This window comes from Salvelinus sp. IW2-2015, linkage group LG11 (genome assembly GCF_002910315.2).
Source record: "Salvelinus sp. IW2-2015 linkage group LG11, ASM291031v2, whole genome shotgun sequence".
NCBI lineage: Eukaryota > Metazoa > Chordata > Actinopteri > Salmoniformes > Salmonidae > Salvelinus > Salvelinus sp. IW2-2015.
Genome location: NC_036851.1, coordinates 4,175,436 through 4,196,791, shown reverse-complemented (window position 1 = coordinate 4,196,791; position 21,356 = coordinate 4,175,436). Strand labels below are relative to the sequence as shown.

Below are 21,356 nucleotides of genomic sequence, written 5' to 3'. Positions count from 1 at the left end.
GGTTTAAGAAGGGAGGAGAGGAGCAGTAGAAAGGAGGGGATATGATGGAGAGGGGAGCAAATGAGAAGGAAGGGAGTAGGGGATGAGAGAGGAGGAGAGGGTAGAGGAGACGGGATGAGGCAGTGAAATATGTTAGTGCCCTAAAAGAGAATTGGTAGATAAAGTGTGAATTGACATGATGTCTCATGGAATATGCGCTAATAGGTGAGCCGACTAGAAGACGACATAAATTGTGCTCATTGATAAGCTTCTGTCTGTCCAGCGCCTAAACAGCAGGGGAGGGGGAGGGGTGGAGTGGAGTGATTGGGGAATGGAGGGGAGGGCCCGAATCTCACCCTTATATAAAGACTGGAGACGCTTCACTGTCCATCCCACGCTGCGTAAGTTCCATTTGCCATCTAACACCCCCTCTCGCTAAGCGACACACCTCATGCCTATATATATACCACACTACACACTCTCACCGTATCGTCTAGCATACACCAGTGCAGGCAACTATAAATAAACACTGGTCTACATCCCTGACTTTGCCGCGTGCCGCAGAGAACATACTGTAACCATCAGGCACGCTGAAGATGCGCACTACATTTACACACTACTCATACCCACACACACACCTACGAACACAACAAAGATATAGCAAGTCATCACATCAACCACCACATGCCAACCCCACCGTAGACACGACACCAACTCTCAAATCTCACTAGCCACGCACGACACGCGAGACTGACAGCATTCAACATCTCAGAGCACGACTACACACTGTCTTTGTACCGTTCAAAATACAGAACAATGCTCTGGACCCCCGGAGGCTTATTAAGTCACACATCGAAAGATGCTCCTCGATTCCTGGGTAGTCCTAACGAAGGTGCTCAAAACCTGATAATCCTCATAACCGGTCCTCCACACAGCGTAACGTCTCATTTGTGTTTCCCCTAACCCAAAAACCGTAAGCCGCTACAACGGCTATACCCTGAGACTTCGTACGTCCTAGAGTGACAGAACTTAGGCATGTTCCTAGAAGCAACATAAATCAAGAGCCCACACAGAATTCCTCAAATGACCATATAAACAGTCAAACCCTAATTCTAAACACTAGTTCCTAGCACCGATCGTTACAGTCCCTACCGAACTCCACCGCTCAGAAATTAAAGGGTTTTCTGGACCTTGTGGGGACCGACAAGTTAACACTTCCCAGCTTATTAGATCAAGGTTATGTGACTCTTGTTTAGATAGCTCATCTTGTGAGGACTTGTCTGCTCCCACAAGAATAGTTAAACACTGTCCACGGAGCTGCGTCAACTTTGCAAGGTACTTGGACGTATGGCTGCAGCCAGATACGACACAAAGTGAGCACAGCAAACAACCACCACACCACTCGCAAGCAGTTGTTTTATTTCGGACAAGTGTTCAAGAGGACTTATACCTCTGGGATAGTGGGACAAGTCGTGGTAGTGGAGGCCGCTAAAGAAACTCGGATGAGTTGTTCACATAAGATCCCACTCATAGACAACACTAACCCGTAACCGGCGCTACCCCTAGACCGAGGCGGCCACGATGCGCCCCAACCCTTAGTCAGCAGCGCGTAACGCTGTTATCCTGAACGAGGCCAAAGGACTCTCTCTCAACTGCTCAGCTTCACGTTGTAGTTTTGGAGAGTGCCATCGAGTCGTTGCTGTCCGAAATCGTCCTCACACGCGATGGTTGTAGCTGGCGGTGGACCGAAACAGTGACCCTCCTCCGCTGGGTCTCACTATTGTCAAAGGAATTTTTCCCCCATGTTTGGGCCTGCCAGACTCCTGTAACAGCTAAGCACTGAAGACCCTAACAAATTTTGCCGAGCGTTCGCACCGTCTCCTCCAGTTATGCTGTTCTCAGCTGGGTTCCTCGCCGGATACCTGTCGCATCGCTCCATGTTATTGAATAATATTTAACACTTGGGAGCCGCTCACAACCCAATGTCTCACGATTGCGGCTTGGCCTGATCATGTGATTCTCCTCCCTAGGGCGAGGCCAGGCCTTGCACACGATGGAGACAACGTAGTGTGTCAAGGCCTCTACGCTCCAGTAGCGTATTTGAAAATGTACGTCTCCTCACGCTATTCACGCGCGCTCCTTATATCAATCATTGTCAACATCTAACAGTCACTGCCAGTTGCTATTCAGAAATTGTCATTACGCATGACTTCTGAGCCTCTTTTGTGTGCAGATAGAAAGTAGATGAACAACAATGATAAATATCCGCCCTTATATAGTCGGAGAGCGCCTCTCTACTTCTCTTCTGCACTTTCGCTCTGTCCGTTTACATCTATCCTATCTCGCCATCGATATAATTCTTAATATATATCGTTGGGCTCTATAGCGGAAAGGACGTGTAACCCTCACTCAGCTGGTCAAAGCACTCTTTGTGTCGTACATGCTCGCGCCTGCAGATCAACAGATAGAGGGTGTCAGGTTGAAGGATTCAGGCTATTGTATGCCCAGGCCACACCTGGTGGGATGCTGAGGGTCGGGGATGTATAACACAGTTTTGATTCGTCGCTCTACTACATAGCCGGGCACTATGTCAGCCAAGTACGGATTAACCGCTCATGCCTGCAGGCAGTCGATACGGACTCATGCTAGGCCCGCACATGACAGTCTACGCCTCCAAAGACTATAGACGCTTGTATCACTCTCTCGCTCAAATGGTGGCTAAAAACCATAGGCCTGCTTTCGTTTGGACATACAAACAGGATGTGTCCTACCCTTTTTGCGCAAATTTACAACAGAAGAGTAGTTGCTTTTCGGCTTCTGATGCAACAATTTTCCTGCCTACACTGCTAACGAGCTGCACCCACCACGGTCAAGCTACAAACGTGCGCTAGATAGGACGCGCAGGCTTTATTGTCGAAGGCACTAGGAACAGTTGCATAACGCAGAGCAACGCAGAAGCAGAGGCATAGCAAGCTTCTAGACAAAGTAGGTTAGGAAATTGAGAAACCAAAGACAAAGGCAGCCAGCTGAACAAAGAACTTTAGCCTGCACAGCGCGACGCAGTAGACGTCCCGCATGTGAAAACTTGTATACGCCGAGGCAGACATAAGCATAATATGTCGTCTGTCACGGTATTACATAAATCCACTCACTCTGTCTCTCTTGCTTTCTCAGTCTAGCACCCACTCACCCTTTCCTTCCGCGCTCACTTTTATATATGAACATCTCGATTCTAACATAAGCAAAAACTAGTCATCCTCACATTATAACTCCTTAAGATTGATTAACACCAGTCTATCTCGGCCCTAGGTGTTAAGAGTGATTGGACAGTGAGTGTTTATTCGGCATATATGAATCTCAATCGTTCTGCAGCCAAATGGTTTTACAGCAGTGATCTGCGGGGCTGAATTTCTTGATACTCATCTGGGTGCACGTCTCTACACGGTTAAGCTTAGTATTTGGCACTGGGATTTGTGTCATGAATTACTGGTGTGTCTCTTATATGATGGTGTTGTATATCGATTTCTTTACGAAGAATTTGCTGTATACTAGAGATGCGTTGATTGATCAATATTGGGTTATAGTTGGAATATTGCCTGTGCCCTTTCAGTTTGTTTAGTCATAAACATTAGGAAAGGCAAGTGGTATATGGATTCAATATTCTCTTGTTACATTCCTTCCTCTTGTCCTCGCATCTCAGTGTGTGGTCTTTCTCTTCCCTGTGGTGTGTGTGTGTGTGTGTGATGTGTGTGTGTGTGGTGTGTGTGTGTGTGTGTGTGTGTGTGTGTGTTGTGTGTGTGTGTGTGTGTGTGTGTGTGTGTGTGTGTGTGTGTGTGTGTGTTGTGTGTGTTGTGTGTGTGTGGTGTTGTGTGTGTGTGTGTGTGTGTGTGTGTGTGTGTGTGTGTGGTGTGTGTTGTGTGTGTGTGTGTGTGTGTGTGTGTTTATTCATCTTGATTAGAAATAGTGTCTTTTTTATTTTATTTTATTTATTCTTTATTATGACGGGAATGCAACTGAAACTAAGATGCCTCTTTTTCTCAGTTTAGCTCTGGATACACATCAATGCATATAAAAAGAACATCAATAGACAACTATACACATCAATAATACATCAATATCTAGTAGCAAACACAATTATATAAAAAATACAGATTCCTTCTAATAAAAAGGTCCCTCAGTCAGATTTTTACCCTTGCCCTAGAGAGGCAAATTAATCCCAATTTTAGAAGAGCCTTGGAGATGAATTTTTTTTAAATACAGATTTAACTAACAAGTGGAGATTGAAAGGGGATCTGCCAGAAGTTAGCCTTCCGGCTGAGACGGGTCGGTATCCTCGTACGTCTGTAAGTTTTTACAGTTGGAAAGTTCTTTCTACAACGCTGTGTACTACTCCCTTCAACATAGAACATAGCGCAAACTGGCCCTAACGCAGAATAGAAAGGAGGAGTGGGAAGGCCCGTGCAGAATGACGCCAAGAGGAGCAAGTACAATTAGAAGTGTCCTAGTTTGAGAAACAGAATGCCGTCACAAGGTTCTCCAAGCTAGGGCAGCTTCCATTAATAGTACCTCCCATCCCCGCCCCAAAACACGAATCTCCAACGTCAAGAGTGAAGAGGCGACTTCCGGGATGCTGGCCTTCCTAGGCCTCAGTAGTTTCCTCTGTCCAGTGTTATGTTCTTTTGCCCATTTTAATCTTTTTATTTTATTGGCGCAGGTGCTGAGATAGATAGCGTTTATTTCTTTGCAACTGCTGCCTAGAAGGCCAGCATCCCGTGAGTGGAAATGCCTTCATTTTCTCAGTGAAGTCATAGCATGACTCGTGGAGTTTCCATCCAGTAAGAAAGTCCTTTGTGTTCTGGCATGTTGAGCCTGTAATCGAAACCCTCTAAATGCTGATGCTTCCAGAAAATACTCAACTGGGTCTATCAGAAGGCCAGTTGTTTAATGCTAACTATTTATCGCAGCACACAACCAGTTTTTCCACGCCTCGTGCTAACATAATTGCAAATCAGTGGTTTTTTCCTTCTAATGATCATGTAGCCTGCTTTTAAAAATTATCAACTTGGATTAGCTAACGACAACGTGCCATTGGTAGACACTATACAAATATAAAAAACAGGGATGATGGTTGCTGAAATGGGCCTTCGTGGTACGCCCTATGAGATATTCCATTTTAAGAAAATCCAGGTTCCCGTTCCAGCTATCAATAGTCATTCTACACACACATTAACAATGCTACATACTGTATTTTTCTGGATGCAATTTGGATGTTATTTTTACATGGAAAAATGTTCGGTTTTTTCTTATAAAAAACAAGGAATCATTTTCATAAGTGAACGGCCCCGAAACTTTTTGAACGGTAGTGGTATCTTGTGAGTGGCCCTGCTACAGCTGCCCCGGTCAACTGTGTGAGCAGTTATTGTGAAGTGGAAAAGTCTAGGAGCAACAACGGCTCAGCCGCAAAGTGGTAGGCCACACAAGCTCACAGAACGGGACCGCCGAGTGCTGAAGCGCGTAAAAATCATCTYCCCTCAGTTGCAATATTTTTGCTCATTTATTGAAAATGAATTACAGAAATATCTAATTTACTTAAGTATTCACACCCCTGAGTCGGTASTTTGTAGAATCACGTTTGACAGCGTTTACAGCAGTGATTCTTTCTGGGTAAGTCTCTAAGAGCTTTTATTCTGGATTGTGCAACTTTTGTCCCTTTTTTCTTTTCAAATTTCTTCAAGCTCTGTCAAATTGGTTGTTGGTCATTGCCTTGTTGCAAACATGATGCATGTTTTGGATKATTTGTATTCTTCRGTCTTTTCACTCTGTCAATTAAGTTAATATTGTAGATTAACTACAATGTTGTTGCTCCATCATCAGTTTTCTCCTATCACAGCCAATACACTCTGTAACTGTTTTAAAGTCTCCGTTGGCCTCATGGTGAAATCCCTGAGCGGTTTCCTTCCTCTCCGTCAACTCAGTTAGGAAGGATGCCTATATCTTTATAGTGACTCGGGGTATAGATACACCTTTCAAAGTGTAATTAATAACTTCACCATGCTCAAATTGCATTTCAGCCCCTGTACCAGGTGGGTTTTTCTCCCGGGCTTTAAGTCTTTACTGCCCGAATCTTTRTGCAGTCGCATTCTACCCATCTACTAATAGGTGCCCTTCTTGAAAAACCTCCCTGGTCTTTATGGTTGAATCTGTGTTTGAAATTCACTGCGCAACTGAGGAACCTTACAGATAATTGTATGTGTGGGGTACAGAGATGAACTAGTCATTCAAAAATCATGTAAAAAACMATTATTGTACACAGATTGAGTCATCGCAGCTTATTATGTGACTTGTTAAGCACATTTTTACTCCTGAATGTATTTAGGCCTGCCATAACACAGGGGTTGAAAACATATTGACTCAAGACATTTCAGCTTTTATTTTTAGTTCATTTGTAAAAAAAATATAAAAAACACAATTCCACTTTGACATTATAGGGTATTGTGTGCAGGCCAGTGAAAACAAATCTCTATTTTATATAGTTTTTATTCAGACTGTAACACACAGATAAGTCAAGGGGTTGTGAATACTTTCTGAAGGCCCTGTATATGCACTCAGAAACACACTCAAAACACACTCTCCCTTTCTCTCCACACTATCTACTCTAGAAACACACACTCAGAAACCTAATGCTCAAGAAGTCCTGAGGAATAACTATGTGCAATATCCCCCACCCCGTAGGCGTCCACACATTAAAGTACTGTATGCGCTTTCTCCAAGCACATTACATATAGTGGTAGTAAAATATTGATGCTTTGTGGTGTACTGTATGTTTCTGTAAAAGGGTAATCGCAGGGAACACCTTGCAGTGAGTCAGACACACACGCACGCACACACACAGTAACCAGGGGAGTAGTGGTGTTGACAGTGGATGAGTGCTTCTACACCTGCATTGCTTGCTGTTTGGGGTTTTAGGCTGGGTTTCTGTACAGCACTTTGAGATATCAGCTGATGTAAGAAGGGCTAGATAAATACATTTGATTTGATTTGATGAGGTGATGAATTGACCAACTGACTCAAGAGTCAAATAAAATTAAATACAACAGGTGTAGACTTGACAGTGAAATGCTTACTTACAAGCCCATTCCTAACAGTGCAGAGTTAAAAAGGAAGACAAGTATTTTCTAAATGAAAAAGGAAATAGTAACACAATAAAAACAATAATGCATTATGTTTGTAGGGGTAAAAGTGACTAGGCAATCAATATATATATAATAAACAGAGTAGCAGCAGCGTGTGAACGTGTGTCTATGTGTGAGTGTATGTGTGGAGTGTGTGTGTGTGTGTGTGTGTGTGTGTGTGTGTGTGTGTGTGTGTGTGTGTGTGTGTGTGTGTGTGTGTGTGTGTGTGTGTGTGTGTGTGTGTGTGTGTGTGTGTGTGTGTGGCGCTCCGGTACAGCTTGCTGTGTGGCAGCAGAGAGAACAGTCTAGGACTTGGGTGGCTGGAGTCTTTGACCATTTTTAGGGCTTACCTCTGACACTGCCTGGTATAGAGGTCCTGGATGGGAAGGAGTTCTGCCCCAGTGATGTACTGGAACGTATGCACTACCCTCTGTATCGCCTTGCGGTTGGATGCCAAGCAGTTGCCATAACAAGTGGCGATGCAGCCAGTCCAGATGCTCTCAATGGTGCAGTTGTAGAACTTTTTGAGGATCTGAGGGCCCATGCTAAATCTTTTTAGCCTCCTGAAGTGGAAGAGGCATTGTCGTGCCCTCTTCACGACTGTGTTCGTGTGTTTGGACTATGATAGGTCCTTAGTGATGTGGACACTGAGGTACTTAAAGCTTTCGACCCGCTCTACTACAGCCCCGTCAATGTGAATGGGMGCSTGTTCGGCCCTCCCTTTCCTGTAGTCCACAATAAGCTCCTTTGTCTTGCCCAAGTTGAGGGAGAGGTTGTTGTCCTGGCACCACACTTCCAGGTCTCTGACCTCGTCCCTATAGCCTTTTCCACTGTCTTCGGTGATCAGGCCTACCCCCGTCGTATCGTCGGCAAACTTAATGATTGTGTTGGAGTTGTGCAAGGCCACACAGTTGTGGGTGAACGGGGAGTGCAGGAGGGGACTGAGCACGCATGCATGAAGGGCCTTAGCTTAGTGGTTGCGGATGTGTTGTTGCCTAACCTCACCACCTGAGGGCGGCCCGTCAGTAAGTCCAGTTGCAGATGCAGATGTTAAGTCCCAAGGTCCTTAGCTTAGTGATTAGCTTGGATTAGGTTGAACAGCATCCTCACATAGGTGTTCCTTTTGTCCAGGTGGGAAAGTGCAGTGTGGAGTGCAATTGAGATTGCATCATCTGTGGATCTGTTGGGGCTGGATGTGAATTGGAGTGGGTCTAGGGTTTCTGGGTTGATGGTGTTGATGTGAGCCATAACCAACCTTTCAAAACCTGTCATGGCTACAGATATGAGTGCTACAGTGTGGTAGACATTTAGACAGATTACCTTGGCTTTCTTAGGCACAGGAACTAAGATGGTTTGCTTGAAGCARGCAGGTATTAGAGACTGGGTCAGGTTGAACATGTCCGTGAAGACTGTGTAACACTTGCCCATTTTGGCCATGTGTTTTAGGTTATTGTCCTGCAGAAAGTTGAATMAATGTCCCATTGTCTGATGGAAAGCATACTGAACCAGGTTATCCTCTAGGATTTTGCCTGTGCTTTTTAGCTCCATTCTGTTCACTTCTTATCCTGAAAAACTCCCCAGTCCTTAACGATTACACGTATACCCATAACACGATGCAGCCACCACTATGCTGAAAATATGAACGGTGCCCCAAACATAACACTTTGTATTCAGGACAAAATGTTAATTGGTTGCCACATTTTTTGCAATATTAGTTTAATGCCTTGTTTGAAAACTGGATGCATGTTTTGGAATATTTGTATTCTGTTACAGGCTTCCTTCTTTTCACTGTCAATTAGGTTAATATTGGGGAGTAACTATAATATTGTTGATCCATCCTCAGTTTTCTCCTATCACAGCCATTAAACTTTGTAACTGTTTTAAAGTCACCATTGGATTCATGGTGAAATCCCTGAGTGGTTTCCTTCCTCTCCGGCAATTGTTAACATGGATACAACACCCAAAGTGTAATTAATAATTTCATCATGCTGAAAGAGTTATTCAATGTCTGCTTTTTTTTTTATATACATCTACCAATAGGTGCCCTTCTTTGTGAGGCATTCAAAAAACCTCCCTAGTATTTGTGGTTCAATCTCTGTCTGAACTTCACAAAATAGCACAATTGTTCTGAAAGCCATTAAATGGCTCCCATTCCCTCCGGCACCATTCTCATGGGCCGTGTTAAGGGCCGTGTTTGTCTCTGTATGCACACTATTCCCTATATAGTGCACTGCTTTTCCCAGAGCCCTACGATAGTGTAATACATAGGGAAGCAGTGTAGTACATAGGGAATTGGGTCAAAAGTAGTGCATGTTTTCTGTTCAGGGAATAGGGTGCCGTTTGAGATGCATCCATTGTCTGTGGGTTTGTTTTGATGCATTGACTGACCCAGGAACTGTGTGTCTCGGCTCCACAGGGGAAGTCCTATGTGTTTGACCGGGTGTTCCCCACCGAAACAACACAGGAACAGGTGTACAACACCTGCGCCAAACAGATAGTCAAAGGTGAGTGCCAGCCTCTCCATCTCTGTGTGTCTCTATCTCCATCTCTCTCTGTCATGTCTCTGGCTCTCTCTCGCTCTCTCGCTCTCTCTCTCTCTGTATCTTTTGATCTCTCTCGCTCTCGCCCCCTCTCTCACACTCTCTTCCTCTCTCTCTACCTCTCTGTGTCTACATGTACTTCTATCTACACTACCGTTCACGTAGAAATGTCCTTGTTTTTGAAAGAAAAGCTTTTTTTTGTCCATTAAAATAACATCAAATTGACCAGAAATACAGTGTAGACATTGTTAATGTTGTAAATGACTATTGTAGCTGGAAACGACAGATTTTTTCATGGAATATCTACATAGGCGTACAGAGGCCCATTATCAGCAACCATCACTCCTGTTGTGTTAGCTAATCCAAATTTATCATTTTAAAATGCTAATTGATCATTAGAAAACCCTTTGCAATTACGTTAGCACAGCTGAAAACTGTTGTTCTGATTAAAGAAACAATAAAACTGGTTGAGTATCTAGTTGAGTATCTGGAGCATCAGTATTTGTGGGTTCGATTACAGGCTCAAACTGGCCAGAAACAAAGAACAACTGATAGCTGATTGACCATTCATTGCATGACCATTCATCTGTTTCTGAAGTTTAATTCCAGTATTATTTAGGCCCTGATTGTATTTTTTTTTTTAAATAACAATAATGTGCAAGCTTATCTTGAATTAAAAATTAGAGCTATCTATCTTGCTCTCACTCTCTCCCTTGCTCTTTCTCTTCTCCTTGCACGCTCTCTCTCTCTCTCTCTCTCTCTCTCTCACTCTCTCTGTATCTCTCTCCACCCTCTCTTTCATCTTGCTGTCCAGCCTTCCCTCTCCTGTCCCACATGCATAGAGAGACCGTGTAGATTGCAGATTTCAAACCCGTTGTCTAACCTGACAAACGAGTGCCGTGCTGTCCGTCTGTGATTGAGCCTGGGACAGATTAATGGAAGGGAAAGAACCAGCGCTGTCAGAAGAAAGAGAAATAGAGAAAACAGATGAGAACACAGCCATGAGCGTAGCATATAGGAAATCAACGGTAGTAATAAAGAAGACGGGGGAGAACAAAAAAAGAAAGGACTAGAGGAAAGGAACATAAAGAGAGGTGTGAAACGTACGGTAGACAAGGAAGAAAGGAAAGGAAGGGAGAACAGAGTGAAAGAGATGCGATAGAGCTGGTCTAACTCAGTTTGTCTGCAGTACAGAGATAATTGGATCTCTCTCTCCCCCCCCCCCCAACTGCACTGGCCTAATTGTCTGTCTGGCTCTGGCTTCTTATCTTCCTTCTCTGCCTCTCCTCTCAAAGACAGATTCCATGTGTCTTGACTCACTTGCTTATGTCACGGTTCGGTTTCGGCTCGCTCCAACACCAGCGTGACTAGAATAGCTTACAAAGAAAGAAAGAGAGCGAGAGAGAGACAGATGTTGAGAGACAGAGGGAGAGGAAAAGCTACAGAAAGAATGAAAGATAAAAGGAGTGTGAAATTAAATGGTATAGGATGAAAGTAGTTATGGTTCTCCCCGGCTCCTAGCCTGGTAGTTGGTATGTATTTTTGCTCATGTTTGACTTTCTGCCCACTGTCTGACAAGACAGAGGTTGTGCTGCTTGTTAGCGCTTGCTGTATCGTGCTCTCTGTAGGTGTGTGTGGGTGTGTGGTTGTGTGTGTGTGTGTGTGAGCGCGTATGCATGTGTGTGTTGTTCTGTCTGACGGTGGGCAATCTTTGGTGGTGCAGTGTCGTGTTGCTATGGGCTGAATGAGGAGGCTGTTGTCTTCTGTCGAACATCCTCTTCCTACTCCTGTCTCCTTATTCTGCCTCTGTTCTCCTGCATTCTGCCTCCTGTCTCCTATCTCCTAACAAAATGTGCTGTTGCTGTATAGACCTAACTTTCACGCCTTCTCTGCCTCCTGCCTTCTGTCTACTGCGTCTGCTCCCCTGCATCTAGATGTGTTGTAACATCTAGTGTCCTTTGTCCTGTATCTTTCCTACTTTATACATGTGCTGTTCTTTTGAACATACTGTATTCTCTGTCTTCTGTCTCTAGATGTACTCGGGGGATACAATGGCACCATCTTCGCCTATGGACAGACCTCCTCTGGAAAAACGCACACCATGGAGGTACGTTTTTGTAGACCACATCACCACAGAGATTAGACTTGGCTTGTATCCTAAATGGCACCCTATCCACTATAAAGTGCATTACTTTTGTCCAGTTTGGGACGTAGACTGGAGTGTTCTTTATGTAGAGTGATATAAACCAGTGATTCTCAGCTGCAGTCCTCGGGTAGTACCCTGCAGGTTGCACGATTTTGTTCCAGCCCAGCAAAGCACACCTAATTGAACTGTTAGGTTCTAATTATCAGAGTAAGAACTCGACGGACACAATGAAAGCTTAAACCAAGTTTATTCATCCCAAAGGGTCGAACAGCTGAACCGACAAAAGTTCCACCAGTGGTGGTATACATACCCAAATTTGGGTGGAGTCTCCTCCTTCTCGCTAAACATTGCATCTTTATTGCTAGGCAGGAAACTAAGTGATACGGGCAATAAAGTGTTCCTTCTCCCTTAACGTGACCTGACCTCGACCTCCTTCATCATTAATCCATGGCTCTCTCCCCTTATCAGTGCCTGCCACATGTGATCGTTTCCCCTACACTCAGTACATTCCAAGCTTAATTGCACCCACCATATACCTTCATCCTACAGATGACCATTCACTTCTAGTGTAGACTCTCTAAACCATAGCGCTCAATATTTCAACAGGATACCTGACAATTAACCATATTCCACGTTTTAGGAGTCAGAACCCAGAATCCATCAGTCCCCCCGTTTTGAACATTTAACGCCATACTGTTCAACATTACATAAACTTGGAAATTACTTATAAATGGACAAACAATGATAATAAAACATAAACAAAAACTGAACATGATTAACGTTCACGGTGAGGGTTAACAAACTCAGAGACTTATGGACTCTGTTCTATAGTCACACCATACACAATCTTATTTCCGTTTCTCACAGGACACTGATAATAACATGTCCGCCTTGAGCTGTTGATTTCTTCCATTTCAACGTTCTCCTTCTGTTTCCTAAGAGAGTGATAGCACAGACTTGAAAAGCAACAAGAAACACAAAACATAACAGTATTAAGTGGTAAGCTGTGCATAATTATATATGCATGAAAACCCAAAGTCTGATAACATGACATTTCCCACTCTCTCTTCGCCTGACTCTATGACTTTAGGATACTTTTCTGCTGGATTCCTCAAAAATGAAGGCCCTAGAGAACCTCCTCATGCTTGGCTCCGGCTTCCCCTTTCCGGCCACAGGCTCTGAGAGGTGTCCCCAAGCCATATTATTTTCACTTTGTTCCCCATCTCCTTCTTCCTCCATTGCCACCTGATAGGCACGTCACCCGATAGGCAAGTGCGTATCCCTAATCAACGCTACATCCTCTTGAGGTAACTCAGCACTGTATATGCTTTCACATCAATGCCTTCAGAATGTTGTCCAGTGTACAATTACCCCCAACATCTATCCTTCTATATGATGCTTTAACCAATAAAGCAACTAGCCCAACACAACTATGGCAGCTAAAGTAGCTCCCAGACCCAACCCATCTGCATGTCTACAGTGGAATCTAGTCTTTCTCTCTCTTTAGCTCCACTCCTTCTGTCATGGCGTCTTCAAGCTCACCCGAAATGCGGCTGGACCTCACTTCGCGTGAGAACTGTGAACCCACCGAAGAGAGACATGACGATTTTTACCATTGCAGGTGCTGTAAGGATCACTGTCCCACCACCCCCGCCTGTTGTATCTTGATGTACACTCAATCTCCAGAATTCAGCCCGTGCCCTCGGTTATCTCCTGCTCCTCGTGTGCAGCTTTCACCTGGGAATATACATACTGTAATGCACGGGTCATTTCCTGACAACATAGACTCTCTGTAACGCTCGTCGTATAGAGGAGAAGGAGAAGACCAAGGTGCAGCGTGGTAAGTATTCATAATTCCTTTTAATGAATACGAATACTAGAACAAAACAACAAAAACGATAAACGAACAGTTCTGCAAGGTGACATACACTAAACAGAAAACAACCACCCACAAACACAGGTGGGAACAGGCTACCTAAGTATGATTCTCAATCAGAGACAACGATAGACAGCTGCCTCTGATTGAGAACCATACCAGGCCAAACACACAGAAATACAAAACAAGGACAACATAGAACACCAGACATAGAATGCCCACCCAAACTCACGCCCTGACCAACCAAAATAGAGACATAAAAAGGATCTCTACGGTCAGGGCGTGACACTCTCCCCTTATGGCCAGATTACTAATTTGTGACATGTAAATAACAGCCCCCGGTACTCCCATCCGTCTCCCAGTTACCAGCTACTAAGCCATGTGACATGAGTCCTCATAAAATTATATCCCAACAATGCAACTAAAGTAACCATTGCTTGTCTCCATGCCGTCTCCTTCATTTTCATCCTTGGGTGTTAAAGCAAGACACAGACAATGAGCCTTGTATGTAATTAATTGTACCGTTTCATCCAGCAATCAGCAATATGTATTGATGCGATTTAACATAAAAATTCTGATGACATGGTAAAACAAAATAAAATGTAATGGTTGATCCAAGCTGTCATCCAGTGAGTTCTCTAATAACCTCCTTGTCGGAGGACACTTTAAGATAAGGTTTCTAAAAATTCAAAAAACTCCCTAGACCCCAATAAATTTGAGTCGTGCACCTGGCCCTCACAGTTTGAGAGCACCACTCTCTCGCTGTATACGAATCATAACTAAAACATTTTATAAATCATCTAACCCAAATTTAGAATGACAGTCCTTAGTGCTTTACTTTGAGTCTATCACTCGAATTCGAGCTTCTCAACCTGGCACACATCATCGCGGTTAGAATGTACATTTATAAACGGGAACTTTTATTGCCGGTAATAACTCTTCTCATTACAACCCCCATTTGACCCTGTTTTCCTGTCGCGAGTGGCATGGTAATGAAAGATCGGTATCTCAATTCATTCTTAGTCTAAATTGTTCGCAGTGTAGACCTTCCACACCCCCTCCTCCCGGCACTTCCTCCTTCCCAACGTCAGATATGCAATGCTTGCCTGTCACATTTGATGGCCCTTGATAATGTCCRGATTTCAATATAAAGTAATCCGTTTTTCCCCACGTACACSAGTCTCTCACCTGAGCCGCTACCACCARTCTGTCTGATCCTTTTCTCCCACCAGTACACCAGCAACATGAGAGAAGTTTGAATGTTATCTCTCTCCATGCTCACTCCACATGCGATGTCTCAGGACTCCTGCCCACCCGTACCCAGGTTAATGACTGGAATCGGGTAGTGTTAGAAGTCACTGTCGCATTGAGTGCCTTTGTCACTCTTTCTTCAGCTGGTTAGGGAGGGTTTTGAGGTTCACACACACTGTTCACGGTCAAATTATTACTACCATGCATTAAGACACCATCTGACATCAACTTCCATGATAACCTCAAGAGAGGACAGACCAGAACAACAGTTCTAACCCATGGGGAATCCCAACAATCCAGCAAACAAAAATTTGAAATCGAAATGAAATCAGCAATACAACATATATAATCACTTGAGTAACTGCAACCCTTATTAACATATATTTTCCCTTCTAAACTCAGAAAAAATAAACGTCACTTTTTCAGGACCTGTCTTTCAAAGATAATTGTAAAAATCCAAATAACTACACAGATCTTCATTGTAAAGTGTTTAAACACTGTTTCCCATGCTTGTTCAATTAACCATAAAAAATTATGAGCATGCACCTGTGGGACGGTCGTTAAGACACTAACAGCTTGCAGACGGGTGGTAATTAAGGTCACAGTTATGAAAACTTAGGAACTAAAGAGCCTTTCTACTGACTTGAAAAACACCAAAGAAAGATGCCCAGGGTCCCTGCTCATCTGCTATGAACGTGCCTATGCATGCTGCAAGGAGGCATGAGGACTGCAGATGTGGCCAGGGCAATAAATTGCAATGTCCGTACTGTGAGATGCCTAAGACAGCGCTACAGGGAGACAGGATGGACAGCTGATCGTCCTCCAGTGGCAGACAACGTGTAAACAACACCTGCACAGGATCGGTACATCCGACATCACACCTGCGGACAGGTACAGGATGCAACAACAACTGCCCGAGTTACACCCAGGAACGCACAATCTCTCCATCAGTGCTCAGACTGTCCGCAATAGGCTGAGAGAGGCTGGACTGAGGGCTTGTAGGCCTGTTGTAAGGCAGGTCTCACCAGACATCACGCCAACAACGTCGTTTCTGGGCACAAAACCCACCATTGCTGGACCAGACAGGACTGGCAAAAATGCCTCTTCACGGACGAGTCGCGGGTTTTGTCTCACCAGGGGTGATGGTCGATTCGCGTTTATCGACGAAGGCATGAGCGTTACACCAAGGCCCGTACTCTGGAGCGGATCAATTTGGGAAAAGGAGGGTCCGTCATGGTCTGGGGCGGTGTGTCACAGCATCATCGGACTGAGCTTATTGTCATTGCAGGCAATCTCAACACTGTGCGTTACAGGGAAGACATCCTCCTCCCTCATTTGGTACCCTTCCTGCAGGCTCATCCTGACATGACCCTCCAGCATGACAATGCCACCAGCCATACTGCTCGTTCTGTGCGTGATTTCCTGCAAGACAGGAATGTCAGGATTTTTCTGCCATGGCCAGCGAAGAGCCCGGATCTCAATCCCATGGAGCACGTCTGGGACCTGTTGGATCGGAGGGTGAAGGCTAGGGCCATTCTCCCCAGAAATGTCCGGGAACTTGCAAGTGCCTTGGTGGAAGTGTGGGGTAACATCTCACAGCAAGAACGGGCAAATCTGGTGCAGTCCATGAGGAGGAGATGCACTGCAGTACTTAATGCAGCTGGTGGCCACACCAGATTCTGACTGTTACTTTTGATTTTGATCCCCCTTTGTTCAGGGACATATTATTCCATTTCTGTTAGTCACATGTCTGTGGAACTTGTTCAGTTTATGCCTCAGTTGTTGAATCTTGTTATGTTCATACAAATATTTACACATGTTAAGTTTGCTGAAAATAAACGCAGTTGACAGTGAGAGGACGTTTCTTTTTTTGCAGAGTTTATATGCAGACTGAACAAAATACATTTGTGTATTTACCCAAAGACCAGGGCCCAAGGAAACTAGTAATTTCCCATTCGAACACATAATTCACATCATGATTCAAAAACAACATGTTAAATCAAAAATAAACAAATTTGAATAACCAATCAACTTAGAATTACAACTCTTGATAACTCCATAAGGAAKTAATTGTATCCCATAAAGTAATGGTAAAATATAATACTGTTTCTCATTTATTTTATAATTAAATCCCACCTGTTTTGATCATTTCTAGTGAGATTGATCAGGCCTCACCATAAAGTCAGGATATAGGGCATTCGACCTCATTAAATATATCCTTTCTCTTTCCTTTTCCTGTCCTTCAGCAACCATTTCAAACATTTCCATCCTTCTGCATACCCAATTTAAATCAAAATTGAAAATACCCCACAAAATAAATCCTGCGGTATTAACACCAATAACAAATATTCATACCTGAGTTGTGTGTGCATGCTGGTGTAGGTGTGGTAAACCTTAGGTCAAAAACACACACATGAACAGGCCTTACTTATCTGGGAACTCCATTTATGGCCTAATCCAGATACTTTTATACTTAAAACTGCCGAAAACCACTAAATGCTCTCCCCAAGACCACAGTCTCGGGGAACATTCCAACGAGAGATAATGAAACCACCTCCTCTTCTGGAAAAGAAAGTGTACAMTTAGTTAGCATTCACTATGCTACATCTTAATCAGCAATCCAAAAGTATTATTATAAACCAACATGATAATGGTAAATCCACTGGCCTTACTCCAATCATTAAACATTTGTTTTAATCCACCCCATCATTTATTTAGCATGTAATACCCTTAGACATGGCAATATTTCCTCACCACAGAGTCTAACGATTCACGAATCTCTTTTTAAAAGTTKATTTTAGGTTTGGTAACCCCTATGCTAATTCCTCGTGACCCCTTCACCCTTTCGTCCATTCTATAAATCTATTTCAGAATAAGACGACATAAAATGTAAATCTATTTCAGAATAAAACAACATAAAATGTCTCAAGATTTAAAAACCCCCCAAGGTTTTCTGAGTTTGCAAGGAGTGTTTGGCCAGATCATTTTCATTTGTTACCTCTTTAGAATCCATCCCCCTGGCATTTCCCCTAGATTCTTCAACCCAAAACACATTTTCCTTTGGCAAATTTAGCCAATTTCTCACCATAAAGAATCTGCGATATTTGATCCCTAGCATCTATTAGAAAGTTGTGTAAGACGTGGACGTCTTCCTTCACATAGAAACTGTAATATCTATGACCCACTATCGATCGAACCATACACCTCTATGTGAAAGTTTCCTGTACCGCTACTTTCAGGAGGATTTGTTTCTGCTCTTTTGAAAAAGAGGCAAACGCTTGCATGGCAGCATTTCAGCAGGCTCCATTCCCACTCTACACTCATTCTTCCAATGCCCAACGGCCCCACATCTAAAACAGGGATCTATCTCCCTACGCTTTGATGTTTTTTCTCAATGTTTCTCTGTCTTACCTTGCCCATTGAAACTATAGTTAGTGGCTTTCCCTGTGGCCGTATTAAACCCCTCGCACGTCTGCGAAGTGAGCAGWGTTGTTTTCCACTCTCAAAGCATCCTGCTAATTTATTTGATTCAAATTTTCCGTCAGCAGGGAAATGCTGCCCAAATTTGATCCAGTTTGCTCACTTTTTCCCATATTCAAGCCGAATTGGTAGAATGCTTGTGCGCTTCTTTTCAGCACATTTAACTTCTCTTCGTGTAGCCCCGCTTTACCGGGAGCTTCGAGTCCGCCGTCCGCCATTTCACCAGTTATTATTCTGAGGCTTCGCCGGACGGTGTCCAGGGTGTTTCGATTCCTTCACTCCCGTCTCTAATACACACCTTCTATTAACTATTTCCCAACGTAGCGCTACTCCTCCCCGTGGAATAGTTAGGACATGTGTGCCTATTAATTGGTCACGGCACTTAATACCTTGTATTAGAACCAATACCATAGCGTCTGCAAATGTATTACTGGAGAATACGGATGACCTAATGTCTGATTCCAGTGTTGCGCCTCATATCACTGTTGTTGATAAAACACATTACCAAAATGATTCACACTTGTCTTCCTATTTCCACATAATCTGTCATGCTCCCCATAGGGCATAAACTGACTTCTCTCCTTCTTGCTACTGCTAATACACGTAACTCAGTGTTCGAATATCTTATTGTTGTCCTTTTAACCCATGCATGTGGCTTACCTTCAGAATGTATAGGCAACCTTCTTCTCATTACCCACATACACTTTACTACCTCACTGTCACTGCAGCTGGGACTTTCGTCCCTCTTACAGATCTCACAGGTAAATACCCCCACTAGGGACCTATCCTAAACGGAACCTACCCTATACTGTAATGTCACTGATGGATCTCACAGAGGAAAACCTCCACTTGGGACCTGTCCTTAAAGGAACTCACCCTACACCTTATATCCGCCTGGATCTTGCAGAGGAAAACCTCCACTCGGGACCTATCATTAAAGGAACCTACCCTACAACCATATATTTACGCTGGTCATTACTCAATGGGCCTACTGAATAAACTAAGGCTTTCTTGGTCCGTATCCTATAATTGTTTAGCCTACCATTCTCATCTCCCCAAGATGTGAAAATTAGTGGAAACAGGTGTAGGAACTATGTCTACCTTGTTTGTTGCCAGCTCCTGCTCCACTGGTCTGGACTCTCTGGTTTGACTATAAATCATGGTGAACCCTGCTCGCAGCGACAATTTCTAATTATCAGAGTAAGAACTCGACGGACACAATGAAAGCTTAAACCAAGTTTATTCATCCCAAAGGGTCGAACAGCTGAACCGACAAAAATATGGTTCCACCAGTGGTGGTATACATACCCCAATTTGGGTGGAGTCTCCTCCTTCTCGCTAAAAATTGCATCTTTATTGCTAGGCAGGAAACTAAGTGATACGGGCAATAAACTGTTCCTTCTCCCTTAACGTGACCTGACTTCGACCCCCTTCACCACTAATCCATGGCTCTCTCCCCTTATCAGTGCATGCCACATGTGATCGTTTCCACTACACTCGGTACATTCCAAGCTTCATTGCACCCACCATTTACCTTCCTCCTACAGATGACCATTCACTTCTGGTGTAGACTCTCTAAACCTAAGCACTTAATATTTCAACAGGATACCTGATAATTAACCCTATTCCAAGTTTTAGGAGTCAGAACCCAGAATCCATCAGAACTAATCAATGGATTGATGATTAGTTGAGTGGTTAAAAAAACACTGACTGACATAAATCGTTGTACACTCCAGTAGTTGAAGTCCCCTTGCTTTAAATGATTTACTGTCTTATCTCCTCTCCTCTAAATATCATCGGACTCTCCTCCAAGTTAAGTCCCTGTCCCCTGTTCCTCCTTCTTTTCCGCTTCTCTCTCTCTCTCCCCTCTTCCTTTCACACTGTTTTCCTCCCCCTCTCCTCTCTAACTCCCCCTAGTCTTTTACTCTCCTTTAACCTCTGCCAAGTGACCTCCCCCAAGTGTTTTTCTTTTATCCATTCTTCCTCTGGTCTTCTCTGACTCCCCATCTTCTTTTCCCACATCCCTTCTGTCTTCTTTCAGGGCAAGCTGCATGACCCTCATGGGATGGGGATCATCCCCAGAATTGCAGAGGACATCTTCAATCACATATTCGCAATGGATGAAAACCTTGAGTTCCACATCAAGGTCTGTACTCTGCTGACAACACTGTCTGTCTGCACCAATAGTCCCATAGTCTGGGTCAAGTGGTAGTGCAGCCGACTCCGGACCACACATTGCCCCTCTGGGCATCACTTTGAAAACCGCTCTGCCACTTTCAATTTTATCTTGCCGTCTCTTTTATCTCAACATCTGTCTAGTTGATGATGTCTCTAAAAACACTGTCTGGTGTCCTAGATCTGAATTTCCTTTAGCCAATTCTTCTGCCTATTTGTATCACACCATAGGATACAGATTACTGGACCAGACTACTGCACCATCTCACCAATACTGAGAACAGTGTGATGTCTGTATTCCACCACGACCCTCTGGTCTGTAGTGACAACATTTTCTGCACCAGTTGCAAGGTGGTGTACCAGATCTCTATGTCAGTGTCGGTCAGTGCTGTTTAAGATGAGGGAGGACTTTTTTGACCTTACTTCTATTACAGCATATTGGATAACTGTCATTCATATTCCATTCACCCAGTTCAATGTAACATGGATATATTTGGGCTACTACATGATACTAAAATTTTACCTATACTCATCATGAGTTAGGTGACAGACATCATTAGTCCAACAGTTGCAAACGACAGTTTCTATTGGACAATTCAGGAATGATGTTTATCCCCATTTCGTTTGCTTCCGTTTAAGAAACGTTTTCAACAGAATCGGTGGAATGAATCACATGCAAACACAGTTCACTTTCATAGCAGCCACGTTGTATTCCTTCTCACATCTACGCGCTATCC

The 21,356-nt window shown here is 43.8% G+C and overlaps 1 protein-coding gene across 1 annotated transcript in view; it reads left to right on the top strand.

Moving 5' to 3' along the window:
* LOC111969675 (kinesin heavy chain-like) overlaps positions 1-21,356 on the top strand; it is a 159,529-nt gene that overhangs the window by 53,965 nt on the left and 84,208 nt on the right. Inside the window, exons 2-4 of the mRNA XM_023995840.2 lie at positions 9,568-9,655; positions 11,725-11,798; positions 20,486-20,590. Coding sequence (XP_023851608.1) covers positions 9,568-9,655; positions 11,725-11,798; positions 20,486-20,590 — 267 coding nt within the window. The remainder of the gene's footprint in view (positions 1-9,567; positions 9,656-11,724; positions 11,799-20,485; positions 20,591-21,356) is intronic.